This window comes from Coturnix japonica, linkage group LGE22C19W28_E50C23 (genome assembly GCF_001577835.2).
Source record: "Coturnix japonica isolate 7356 linkage group LGE22C19W28_E50C23, Coturnix japonica 2.1, whole genome shotgun sequence".
Classification (NCBI taxonomy): domain Eukaryota; kingdom Metazoa; phylum Chordata; class Aves; order Galliformes; family Phasianidae; genus Coturnix; species Coturnix japonica.
In genome coordinates, this window is record NC_029544.1 from 1095759 (window position 1) to 1107395 (window position 11637).

General features: G+C 60.1%; 3 protein-coding genes across 10 annotated transcripts in view; all 3 read right to left on the reverse strand.

Moving 5' to 3' along the window:
* Positions 1-203, reverse strand: part of LOC107325795 (pH-response regulator protein palI/RIM9-like) — a 2208-nt gene extending 2005 nt beyond the window's left edge. For all 4 annotated transcript variants that reach the window (XM_015886962.2, XM_015886961.2, XM_015886959.2 and 1 more), the window contains exon 1: positions 1-203. In XM_015886962.2, the coding sequence (XP_015742448.1) occupies positions 1-174 (174 nt within the window). In that variant the 5' untranslated portion in view covers positions 175-203.
* A 12-nt stretch (positions 204-215) lies between these two features.
* Positions 216-3052, reverse strand: PRPH (peripherin). Of its 2 annotated transcripts, none has more exons than XM_032441106.1 (7): positions 2613-3052; positions 2057-2117; positions 1809-1904; positions 1545-1712; positions 1317-1442; positions 1019-1239; positions 216-401 (listed from the first exon to the last, which is right to left on the reverse strand). In XM_032441106.1, the coding sequence occupies exons 1-7, from the start codon at positions 3035-3037 to the stop codon at positions 395-397; spliced, it is 1104 nt and encodes a 367-aa protein (XP_032296997.1). In that variant the 5' UTR covers positions 3038-3052; the 3' UTR covers positions 216-394. The 2 variants fall into 2 exon arrangements, with proteins under 2 accessions (XP_032296997.1, XP_015742444.2); XM_015886958.2 differs by having other exon boundaries at positions 216-404.
* A 360-nt stretch (positions 3053-3412) lies between these two features.
* On the reverse strand, positions 3413-11206 carry EIF4B (eukaryotic translation initiation factor 4B). 4 transcript variants are annotated; one of them, XM_015886950.1, is made up of 15 exons: positions 11108-11206; positions 9003-9140; positions 8380-8588; positions 7992-8108; positions 7536-7590; positions 7093-7236; positions 6898-7008; positions 6214-6384; positions 5589-5823; positions 5373-5491; positions 5104-5281; positions 4594-4658; positions 4420-4486; positions 4268-4340; positions 3413-3786 (listed from the first exon to the last, which is right to left on the reverse strand). In XM_015886950.1, the coding sequence occupies exons 1-15, from the start codon at positions 11118-11120 to the stop codon at positions 3721-3723; spliced, it is 1761 nt and encodes a 586-aa protein (XP_015742436.1). In that variant the 5' UTR covers positions 11121-11206; the 3' UTR covers positions 3413-3720. The 4 variants fall into 4 exon arrangements, with proteins under 4 accessions (XP_015742436.1, XP_015742434.1, XP_015742437.1 ...); XM_015886948.1 differs by having other exon boundaries at positions 8997-9140; XM_015886951.2 differs by having other exon boundaries at positions 9003-9137; positions 11108-11186.
* Between the last annotated feature and the right edge of the window lie 431 nt (positions 11207-11637).

An 11637-nucleotide genomic window follows, 5' to 3' on the forward strand; every position in this document is an offset into this window, starting at 1 on the left:
TTGCTGCCCGCGGTTCGCAGCGCTGCAGCCCGATCCGGGCCGTTCTCCAGGTCCATCCCGGCGGCACCGGGTCCGAACCGGGACCCGTCCATAATGGAAGCAGCCCTTCCCGGTGTGGTTGGGCCCAGGGGAGCGATTCTCCTTCCCCAACACGGAACCCCCCCCCGCCATCATGGCGGCGATCTAACCCCACCCCCCGCAATGACTCCGCCCCCTTTGAGCTCAGTTCTTTATTCGCAGCTGGGAATTAAGGGGGGTTGGGGGGCAGCAGCGGGACCCCCCCGCCCTGATACAACATTGAGCACAAATAGCGATAGATAAAGGCACAGCAATGGCTGGGGGGGGGGGTTAAAGGCCTCTTCAATACTCGGGTTCCGCTCCTTGCACGGCTCCATCACCACCTGCTGCGGGGGGGGGAGAAAGGATCAGATCCAATAGGGGTGGGCAGCCCCCCCATATGGGAATGGGAGGCTCCATGGGGGGGGGGGGGGGTCACAGCCATTCATTATGGAGGGGGGGGTTAATCAGCCCCCTCCCCCCCACCTTGAAGGACCTTTTAGCTGCTCCCCCCCCCCCTTAGTTTGGTAAGTTTCCATTGCTTGTCGTGCCATAAAGCATTGGTTCTTAGGTGAATATAGTGATCTCTACTGCTAAACCAGCCTATATGGGGGGGGGGGGGTCATTAGTGGGGTCTAACTAAACCCCTTCTCCCACCCCCCTTCAAATAAAGCCTTGGGGTGGGAGCAGGAGGACACAGCTCATCCCATGGGGGTCCTGGGGGGTCCTGGCCGCCCCTCACTGCAGCTTCAGGTGAGGACTGAGGGTACAGGGGGAGGTGACTTCAATATGAATGGGATTCAATGGGAAGGGGACCCTTTCCAATGGCCCAATGCTGCACCCCATGGCTTCCCAGCACCCAAAGGGACGCATCCAGGGTCACATCTCAGTGCTCCCCCCCACCCCATATAGGCCCCATATAACCCCCCATATAGGCCCCATATAACCCCCCCCTCCTCACCAGCCCTCCTCGCTGTTCAGCAGCTTGCGGTAGGTGGAGACCTCCACATCCAGGGCCATTTTAACACGGAGCAGATCCTGATACTCGTGGAGCTGTCGGGCCATCTCCTCCTTCATGCTCCTTATCTCCTCCTCCAGCCTCCCCATCGCCTCCTGGTAACTCCTGATCTCCGTGCCAAACTCATCCTCCATCTCCTGCATCTGTCTCTGCAGTGCCTCGTTCTGCATATGGACACACAAAGGGATTGCATAGGGGTGGGGGGCTCCTTGTCCCCCCCTATAACCCCCCTATTGCTCACCATGCCCTTCAGCCCATCCACCTCGCAGGTCAGGCTCTGGATCTGCCTCTGGGATTCATTCATCTCCTGTTTGGCCGCCCTCAGTGCCTCGCAGTTACGATTGGCAGCATCTGATAGATCAGCAAACTGCAGCCACCCATAGGGGGGGGGGTGTCAGCATCGTGGAGGTGCCCCCCATCACCCAATCCCCATTAGCAAACTACATTCCCATGCCTTTCATGCTGCTACCTTGGCTTTGTACCACTCCTCGGCCTCCTGCAGGTTAGTGACGGTGATGGACTCGTACTGAGTGCGGATGTCACGCAGCGCAGCCGTCAGGTCCGGATGCTGCAGCTCCATCCGTGCTCCTGCCTGTGCCTGCGGGCTCTGAGCGCTCACCTCCAGCTCCCACAGCTCCTACGTGCCCCATAGGACACCGTTATACCGCAGACCCCAAACCAGACCCCTCCATATTGTGCCCACCCCCCTATATTATGCCCCCCCCCCCCCCACCTCCTCGTGCAGCTTCTTCAAGAAGCCGATCTCATCCATCAGCAGCTCAATCCTGTGCTCCAGCTCCAGGCGGGACAGCGTGGCATCATCCATATCCTGCAATGGGTAAAGCATCAGGAATGCAAAGAGAACAGGACCCCCCCCCCAAACACACTTTGGGACACCCCCAGGGCTGAGTGCATGGGGTAACCCTGAGCCTGTTGGTGTGGGAAGTAAAGGGGGTGTAAGGGACCCCCCCCCCATCTCACCTTGCGGAACAGCACCAGGTTCTGCTCTGCATCTTCACGTTTCTGCATCTCTTCCTCCAGCCTGGGGTGCAAAGGGGGGGAGGTCGAAGTTTGGGGGGGCACAGAATCCCATTTTAGGGGTATCATAAGGGGGAAATTCTTTGCTGTGTGGGGCTGTGTGGGACCCTGGGCAGCCCGATGGGGTGGGGGGAGCAACCGACCCATGACAGTGGTTGGGTTGGAAGGGCCCGTCCCTCCCTGCTGTGTCCTGGTTCATCCTGGAGTCCCCATCCCAGTACACGCCCCATCCCTTTGCAGCCCCATCCCTTTGCAGCCCACCCTTATTATGACTTCTCCGACCCCATCCCGCTGCATCCCCCCATTCATCCCCAATTCCCACCCCCCAAACCACACCCGGTCCCTCCTCATCTCATCCCCCTTCATCCCACAGTCTCCATTCCAAATCCTCCCCCACCTCCCACCCCAAACCCTCTCTGCTCCCCCCCCCACATCCCCTCCCTCCCCTATACATTTCAGTGCCCCCCCCCCCTCCATCACCCCCCCTCCCATCTCTCACCTTCTCCGCAGCCCCTCCAGCTCCTCCCGCAGCCCATCTCTCTCTCCCTGCAGCCGTTCCGTCTCCCGGCCGAGTCTTTGCAGCCGATCCCGCAGCCCCCTCAGTTCACCCCGCACCAACCCCGCAGCTCGGGGTGATGCTGCGGCTCGGCCGAGGGCGGCTCGGAGGGTCCCGTTGTGTCGTTCCAAAGCTCGAACCTTGTCCAGGAAAGCGGCGAAACGATCGTTCAGAGCCGCTAATTCAGCCGAACGTCCGTTTCCATCGACGGGAACCGGAGGAGCATCACGGCTGCGATCCCGGTTCATCGCAGGATGCGGGTGGAGGATGAGGGGATGGACGGAGGGAGGCGGCTCCGCCCCGGGGGGGGAGCGAGGGGAGGGGATAGAGGGGGATTGGAGGGGATTGGAGGGGGATGGGGCTCCCATAGGTGCCCTCTGTACCTGGGTGCTTAAAGCGGGGTTTGAGCATCGCGTGGGCTCCCCATCGCTGCCACTGAATTCAATGTAAGGTTAATTAATGAGCAATTAATACGGATCGAATTGAAGCCCCCCCCCATCGGCAGCGCTCGGTCATTTCCTCCGTCTCTGCTGCCACCTTCTGGCCAAAAGGTGGAACTGCAGGAGCGGCGCTCGGTATGAGCAACATGGGGATACACGAGGGGCTGGGGGTGGGTTTGGGATGGGGTCGGGGTCGTGTAGGATAATGGTGTGGATTGGGATGGGGCCGTGTAGGATAACGGTGTGGATTGGGATGGAAGGAGCCCTGTGTACCCCCCCCCCCATCACCACCCAGCGCCCTTCGGCCGTTCCGATCACCTTTATTGGAGGAAACCAACAGAAAACCCAACAGCGCCCGGCGCCGCAGCCCCACAACCACCCCAACGGGGCAGGGAGGGGGTGATGGGGGGCTGATGTGGGGCCAGAACCCCCCCATGGACCCCCAACCCCCCCCAGCAACCCCCATAGGCAGCAGGGTGGAGCGCTGGGGTCCGGCCGGGTCAGTTTTCCTCCTTTTTTTTCCCCTCCTTTTGCTGATTCTTGGCTTGATTTGGACGGGGCGGCGCTGGGTTTTCCGTTCCATTTCGGCGCTGGGGTTGGGGGACGGGCCGTCACTCGCCGCATTCCTCCTCCTCGCCGTCCACTGACAGCGCTGCGTACTTGCTGGCGTGGCTGAACTGTGGGGTGAGGAGCAGCGCCGTGGGGCTGAGCTCTGCCCCACAACCAGGCAAACACACCCACCCCCAATAGCCCCCAACCACCAAAAAGCCCTAAATCCCAAAGCCTTGAATCCCAAAGCCCCGAATCCCAAAGCCCTATAAGGTCTCCAAAGCCCCATATCCATAGAAAAACCCATAAAACCCCCAAAGCTCCAAAGCCAAAAGCCTGGGGCTGTGCTCCATAGCTCAGCCTGAGTGTGGCATTGCCTCCAGCCCCATCCAATCCCACTGGGGTCACACCCAGGTCCCATCAGGTCCCTTACGGGACCCAATGTCAATGAATCAGACCCAGGTCCCACCCAATCCCATTGGGTTCACACCCAGGTCCTGTTGGGTCCCATTATGGTCACAGGTCCTGTCAGGTCCCATCAGCCCCAGTTCCCACCCAATCCCTCTGGGATCACCCCCAGCTCCTGTCAGGCTCCCCCTCCCCACTCACGGTGGCTGGGCTGTCCTCCAGTCTCTTTGGCTCAGGCGCAGCTCTCGCCTCGTGCTCCTTGCGGCTGTCTTTCCTGGGGAGGGATGGGGAGGTCACTGAGCGGGGTGACACGGGGTGGCACCCCCCCATTAACCCTAATGAGCTGCTCTCACCTCTCAGCTGAGCTCCCACTGCGCGCCTTTGGGCCATCCCGGCCCCCATCCGGCTTGTTCTCATCTCCTGGGGAGGGGACACGACCATGGGCTGAGGACGCTGTGTCCCCCCCCCAACCTCAGTGCCACCAAGGGGACAGTTGTGCCCCCCATCCCACTGCCTGCCCCCCTCACCTCTCCGGTGGGTGCTCCTCGGGGCAGCCCCGTTCTCTGCAGGTGGGCGGGAAGCCGTCTGGCTGCTGGGGGGACAGAGGGTCACAGTGGGGTGAGAAAGGGGGACAGGTGTGGGGTCAGATATGGGGGTCAATCATTGGGGTTGGCTATTGGGATCAGATATGGGGGTCAGATACGAGGGTCCACCACTGGGGCTGGTCCCGTGGGGTTAGATATGGGGATCCCCCATTGGCATTGGCCACTGGGATCAGATATGGGGGTCAACAATGAATCAGAATGTGGGGGGTGATCAGCCTTATAGGGGACTGATCGCAGGAGCTCCAGCCCCACACCAACCTTGCAGGGGAAGATCTGGGTTTCTGCCCCCCAACCCCTGCAGGGAAAACACCTGGAGCTCCCAGCCCCACACCAAGCTCTCAGGGAACCATTTGGGCTCCCAGCCTCGTGCTGAGATCCCAGCACAACACTCCAGGCTCCCAGCCCCATAGCAAGGCCCCCTTCACCCCTCACCTGCTGGGTGAGTGCTGCTCAGAGTCAGAGCCCGGGGAGCGCCCGGCGGTGCTGCTGCTGCGCTTGGCCCACGCGTTCTCCTTTGGGGGGGGTGCGGGCATCACCTTCAATGGCTGCTTCTCCTCACGACCCTCCTCCTCACCCTCCACCGACTTCTCACTCTCCCTCCTCCGTGTGGCTGCAGGGGGGGGGGGGTCACACAGCGGTAGGCAGGGCTGGAGATGAGACCCCCCATGTCTCCCATTCCCAGCCCCCTGCCCAACACTTACTCCTGCCGGTGGGGCCGGTGCCGGCGGTGGTGCCGGGGGGTCCGGCAGCTCCGCTCTGCGAGGACTCGCTGCCCGTCCGCGACCGCTCGGGGTTGTCCTCACTGCGGCTGCTGGGGTACCTGGAGGTGGGGGGCGAGAGGGGGGATGCGGCTCAGCGTGGCAGCCTGCAGAGCTCTGCCCACCCCCCAGCGCCCCCCTAACACCGCGTCCCCCCACCGCTCTCGGGGCCGTCGCTCCAGCCTCTTGTCGTCCTCCAGCTGCCGCTGCAGCTTCTCCTGTTCCTTCTGCAGCCTCTCCTCCACCTCGCGCTCGCGGGCGGCCGTGTCCACGGGTTTGGCCCCCCCGAAGATGGAGGCGGCGCGGCTGGACTGCGGTGCAGGGGCTGCTGTGCTCTCCTCCTCCTTCGGAGCGCTGCGCGGCTTCAGGTTCAGCTTGGGGCGCTGCGTGGGGCCTGTGGGGTGGCAAATGGGGCTGGGGGGTATCCAACACCCCCACATCCCATACACAATGCATCCTGCAGCTGTCCACATATCCTGTGCCCTCAATCCCACATTCTCCTACAGCCCCCCATCCAACACCCCCTACCCCAAAACACACATCACCCATCCTACATTCTGCATTCCCCTACACCACCCATCCTGCATTCCTCTACACCCCCCAATCCCAACCCCATCTCCTAAATGTCACTCCACCCCCACCCATAACCCCACATCCTGTATCCCCCTACACCCCTCATCCCACCCCACACCCTAAATCCCCCTACACCCCCACCCCATACCCCACATCCTCCATCCCCTCCCACCCACCACCCCAAGCCCTACCCCTCCCCTGCCCCCATTACCCCTCTCTTCACGCCGGAACTCATCCCTCCCGTATTCCTCTCTCCCTCCCCAGCGCTCGTCGCGCCTCTCGTAGCGGTCCTCATAGCGGTCGCTGCCACCCCTGAAGTCGTCATCGCGGCGGTAGCCACTGCCGAAGGCCCTTCGGCCACTGCCGATGCGCGAGTTGTAGCCTGGGGGGTGCAGAGCTCAGCCCCCCTGTGCCCACAGTGTGGGGACTCACCCACAGCCATTGGGAGTCACCCACAGGTAAATGGGAGTCACCCTCAAGATGCTGGAGTTGACCCTCAGCTATTGGGATTCACCCTCAGACACTGGGATTCACCCTCAGATACAAGGACACAACCTCAGCTATTGGGTTTCAGCCTCAAATATAGGGATTAAGCTTCAATATTGGGATTCGCCCTCAACTATTGGGACTGTCACCCAGGTACTGAGGTTCACACTCAGATATTGGGATTCACTCCCAGGTATTGGGATTAACCCTCAGATACTGGGATTAATTCTCAGGTATTTTGATTCACTCTCAAATACTGGGATTAACTCTCAGGTGTTGAGGTTCACCCTCAGATACTGCAATTCACCTTCAAGTACTGGGATTAAACTTCAGCTATTGGGATTCACCCTCAACTATTGGGATTTCCCCATATCTCCACTCCCACCCCCATGTGGCAGCACTGCCTCACCCCGGTCATAGTCTCTGCTGCGATCATCGTAGCGATCTCTGCCTCCAAAGCCACGGTCCATGTCGCGTCGCGGGCCGTCGCGATACCGATCATCATAGCGATCCCGATACCCTACACAATGGGGCCGGCAGTGGGGTCAGGGCTCACGGCACCCCACATCCAGGGGTCCCTGTTCCTGCCTTGATCCCGACTCACTGTCCCCAAAGGCGTCGTCCCCACGGCGCGGTGGGTAATCATCGAAGCTGTCGGAGGCGGCGGGACGTGCACGCCAGTCGCTCTCAAACCTCTCAGAGTCCCGGAAACGATCCCGGTCCCGTCCGAAACAGCGATCGTCCCGGTCTGAAGGATGGGATGGGGAAGGGAAAAGGGAGAGAGAAGGGGAAAAGGGAAGAGAAAAAGGGAGGGGGAAAGGGAAAGGAAAGAGGAATGGCAAGGGAATGCAAAAAGGGGAAGGGGAAAAGGAATGGGAATGGGAAAAGAGAAGGGAAAAGGGAATAGGAAAAGGGGGAGGGGAGAGGAGAGTAAGTGGCATCAGACTGGGGCTGGGGACAGAGCATAGTGCAGCACCCCACATGTGGCAGGGAGCACTGACGTTCTGGAACCACACAGTGCTGTACCATCGTGTGACAGGGACTCACCTTTATCCTGAGCTTGGTCAGCAACATCCACTCGTATCCTTCTGTTTCCTAGAGACTGGGCAAAAAAAAAAAGAAAAAGCGAGGAATCAGACCCAAGGAATCAGCCTCAACCTCCAAATATTGGCCCCAACCCCAAGGGATCAGTGAGAGCCAACACTGAGGTGATGCTTTAACACAGAGTAGGCGGGTTGTGCACCATCAGGGCTCTCCTGGAGAACCAAAAGCCAAAAGTCTGCTCTCCTTAGGGCCCTAAAGGCAAAGTTCTGCTCTCCTTTGGACTCTGAAGGCAACATTCTGTTCTCCTGGGGGTCCTAAAGGCAACATTCTGCCCCATTTCAGCCCTCCCCACACAGATCTGCCAGCCCCAGAGAGATCCAAACTTGGTGGTGCCACTTTGATGCCTCCTAGGCTGTGCAGAGCCTGCCCTGCTGCTGACACTTGGGGTCCTGAGCTCACCTCCTCATTGAGGCTCAGCGCCTGGAACAAGGAGTCAATATCTTCAAACTCAGCATAGCCAAAACCTTTCAACCTCTCCGGGTTGGTGGGCTCCCGCGGCAAGCGAACAGCACTGATCTGCAGGGAGGAAAGAGGAGGAGGAAGGAACGTGTTAGGGCCACTGTCCTGTGGTCAGAAGCAAAACCATGGGGTTGTCTGTGAGCCTGTTGGCCCCATTTAATCCATCTGGTAGAACCCAAAGCCATCAGATGGTTCTATGATCTGTAAGGACCCTTCCAACTCAATCATCCTATGGTTTGATAATCTCTCAGGATGTTTCCATCCCAACCATCCCATGATTCTATGATCTTCAAGGACCCCACTGTGCTGTGCCCCCCATGCAACTCACATTGAGGCCCCGGAAGAAGTCCTTGATGGATTCCTCAGTGACATCGTAGGGCAGGTTGCCCAGGAAGGCCGTGTAGGGCGGGCACTTGGGCAGGCGGCTGCGGTCAATGTTGGGCTCGCGTGCGGCGCGGGGGGCGGTGGGCAGCAGCGAGCGGTCGATCAGCGGTGCCCGGTACACATCATCATCATTGCTGTGCCACGCAGTGGAGACTGTGGGAGAGAATGGGTGGGCTGAAGGAGGTGGGCATGGCGTGGAGGTGGTGGGTTAAAAGAGGTGGCCATGGGATGCAGGGGGTGGCTACTGCGTGGAGGTGGTGGTCATGTGTTGCAGGAGGTGGCCAAGAGCTGCAGGGGAGGGTGGCCAAAACATGGGGGTGGTGGCCATGGGCTAAAGAGGGTGGGCACAATGTGGAGGTGGTGGCCATGGGCTGCTTGGCCAGAGCAAAGAGGTGGTGGCCGTGGGCTAGAGGTGGTGGCCACATCATCTAGATGGTGGTCATGTGTTATACACAGTGGCCACCCCACATAGATGGTGGCCAACTCATGCAGACTGTGACCCCTCAACATGGATGGTAGCCCCCCAAAAACAGACGGTATCTGCCCTAGGCTCGCTCTCACCCCTACCGTCGCCGTCCAGGTCATCGGTCTCATCAGCCCAGCTGACCGGCTTGGGGATGTAGGTGGGTGCACCGCTGCCGCCATCCTCAGCCAGGAAGTCGGTCAGGGTCAGGGTCTTCCCCTTCTTGTTCTTCTTCTTGGCTGCTGCGGGGTGGGGGGGGCGGCGAGATCGGCACCATGGCTCTGTCTGCACCCCATGACCCCCCTCCCATTGGTGGCAATGGGATGTGGGGAGGAGGGTGGGGGTCAAGGGGAGCATGCGGAGCTCCCTGCATTCACAAAGCTGCCTTGAATCAGTGAGGAGCTCTGCCAAAGTGGCACAGGTGGCACCAAATGTGGCGTAGAGCTCATCAGAATTGGCACAGGGGTCACCAGTACTGGCATAGAGGTCAGTAAAACTGGCACAGGGGGCACCAAAATCACACAGAGCTCCTTAGAACTGGCACAGGGGCCACTGAAATCAGCAGAGGAGTGGCCAAAAGTGGCACAGGGGTTGTTAAACCTGGCACAGAGCTCCTCAATATCAGCACAGAGGCAACCAAAATTGGCATAGAGATTGCCAAAAGCACATGAAGATACCCAAAAACATGTTGAGCACCCCAAAATCTCACTTAACTCCCCAAAAACACAAAGGGATCACCAAAACTGATGCAAAGCTCCCCAAAACCAACACGGGGGTCAGCAAAAGCACATGGAGACGTCCAAAAACATGAAGAGCTCCCCAAAATCTCACAGAGCTTCTCCAAACCAGAACATTGATGTGACTGCACAGGGCCAGCATGACAGCACTGCCTCCAAGCACTGCACGGAGCCCAGCAGCACACTCATGCAATGATGGTGCACTGTATGAGTCCTAGCAGTGCACGGGGTGCTGCTGGAGCACTGCATGGGGCCAGCATTGCATAGATATCACTGTGCATTGCACACAACCAGCACCACAGCACTGCCACCGTGCATTGCACAGAGCCAAGCCCTGCACAAACATGATGATGGTGCACTGCATGATGCCCAGATGTCAGTGCATATCACACGTCCAGCACTGCACCATGCACTGCACAGGGCCCAGCACTGCATGGGGTGGTGCTGGAGCACTGCATGAGGCCAGCATTGCACAGATGTCACTGCATATCACACATATCCAGCACTGCAGCGCTGCACCATGCATTGCACAGGGCCCAGCACTGCACAAACATGATGATATCGAGCTGCACAGCTCCCAGCAGTGCATGGGGTGGTGCTGGAGCACTGCATGGGGCCAGCATTGTCCAGATGTCACTGCATATCACACACATTCAGCACTGCAGCTGCACTGCACAGGGCCCAGCACTGCACGGGGTGGTGCTGGAGCACTGCATGATGCCAGCAGTGCCCAGATGTCACTGCATATCACACACAAACATGATGATATTGAGCTGCACAGCTTCCATCACTGCACGGGGTGGTGCTGGAGCACTGCATGGGGCCAGCATTGCACAGATGTCACTGCATATCACACACATTCAGCACTGCACCATGCACTGCACAGGGCCCAGCACTGCGCAAACATGACGATATTGAGCTGTACGGGTCCCAGCACTGCACAGGGTGGTGCTGGAGCACTGCACGATGCCAGCAGTGCCCAGATGTCACTGCATATCACACATAGCCAGCACCACAGCACTGCACAGGTCCCAGCACTGCACAAACGTGATGATATGGAGCTGGACAGGGCCCAGCCCCAGCATGGGGCCGGCATTGCCCAGCTCTCCCCGCCCATTACACACATATAACACACCGCATCGCTCCGTGTTCCCGTTCCACGCTCCCAACCCCACACGTGGACCCCCCCCTCCGCCCAGCTCCGCGCATGCGCAGTCCCACGCCCTGCCCTGCCCCCCCCCCCAATGGGCGCTGTGTGTCTATGTGGGGTGTGGGGGGGGCAAGGCCCGAAGGCCGCTCCCGGCCGTGAAGGCCCCGCAGAGCCGCATTGCCGCCCCCGTAACGCAGCCAACTGCCCGGCAGACCCAGGCTCGAGGCAGAGGTGGGGTCGCGGAGTGGGGAAGGGTCGCTCTGGGGTGGGTGTGGGGTGGGCGAGGGGCGATGTGGGGCCGGAGCCACCGCGCGGCGCTCACCTGAGGCCGCCATCTTGGCAAGAGGCAGAGAGAGGGCGAAAGGCCCGGATGGAGCCGTCACGTGATCTCCGGAGCGACGCCCACTTCCGGCAGGGCGGGGGGGAGACGCACACGGGAGCGCGCATTGCCGCGGGAGCGCGCACGTGGGGGGGGCACCGGGATGAGCGCTCCCCCTCCATCCATCCCTCCTTCTTCCCTCTCTCCTTCCATCCCTCCATTTCTTCCTCCTTCTCTCCCTCCATCTATCCCTCCCTCTCCCTCCTCCTCCTCATTCCCTCCCTTCTCTCTCTATTCCTCCTTCCCTCCATTCTTCCCTCCTTTCCTCTCTCCTTCCCTCCCTCCATCCTTCTCACCCCCCTCCATCCCTTCCCCCTTCTTTCCCTCTCCATCTCTCCCTTCTCCCTCCTTCCATCTCTCCCTCCCTCTCACCATTCCTCCCTTCTTCCCTCTCTCCCCACCTCACCCTCCCTCCTTTTCTCCTTTCCTCCATCCCTCCATCCACCTCTCCCTCCCTCTTGCCATCCCTCCAT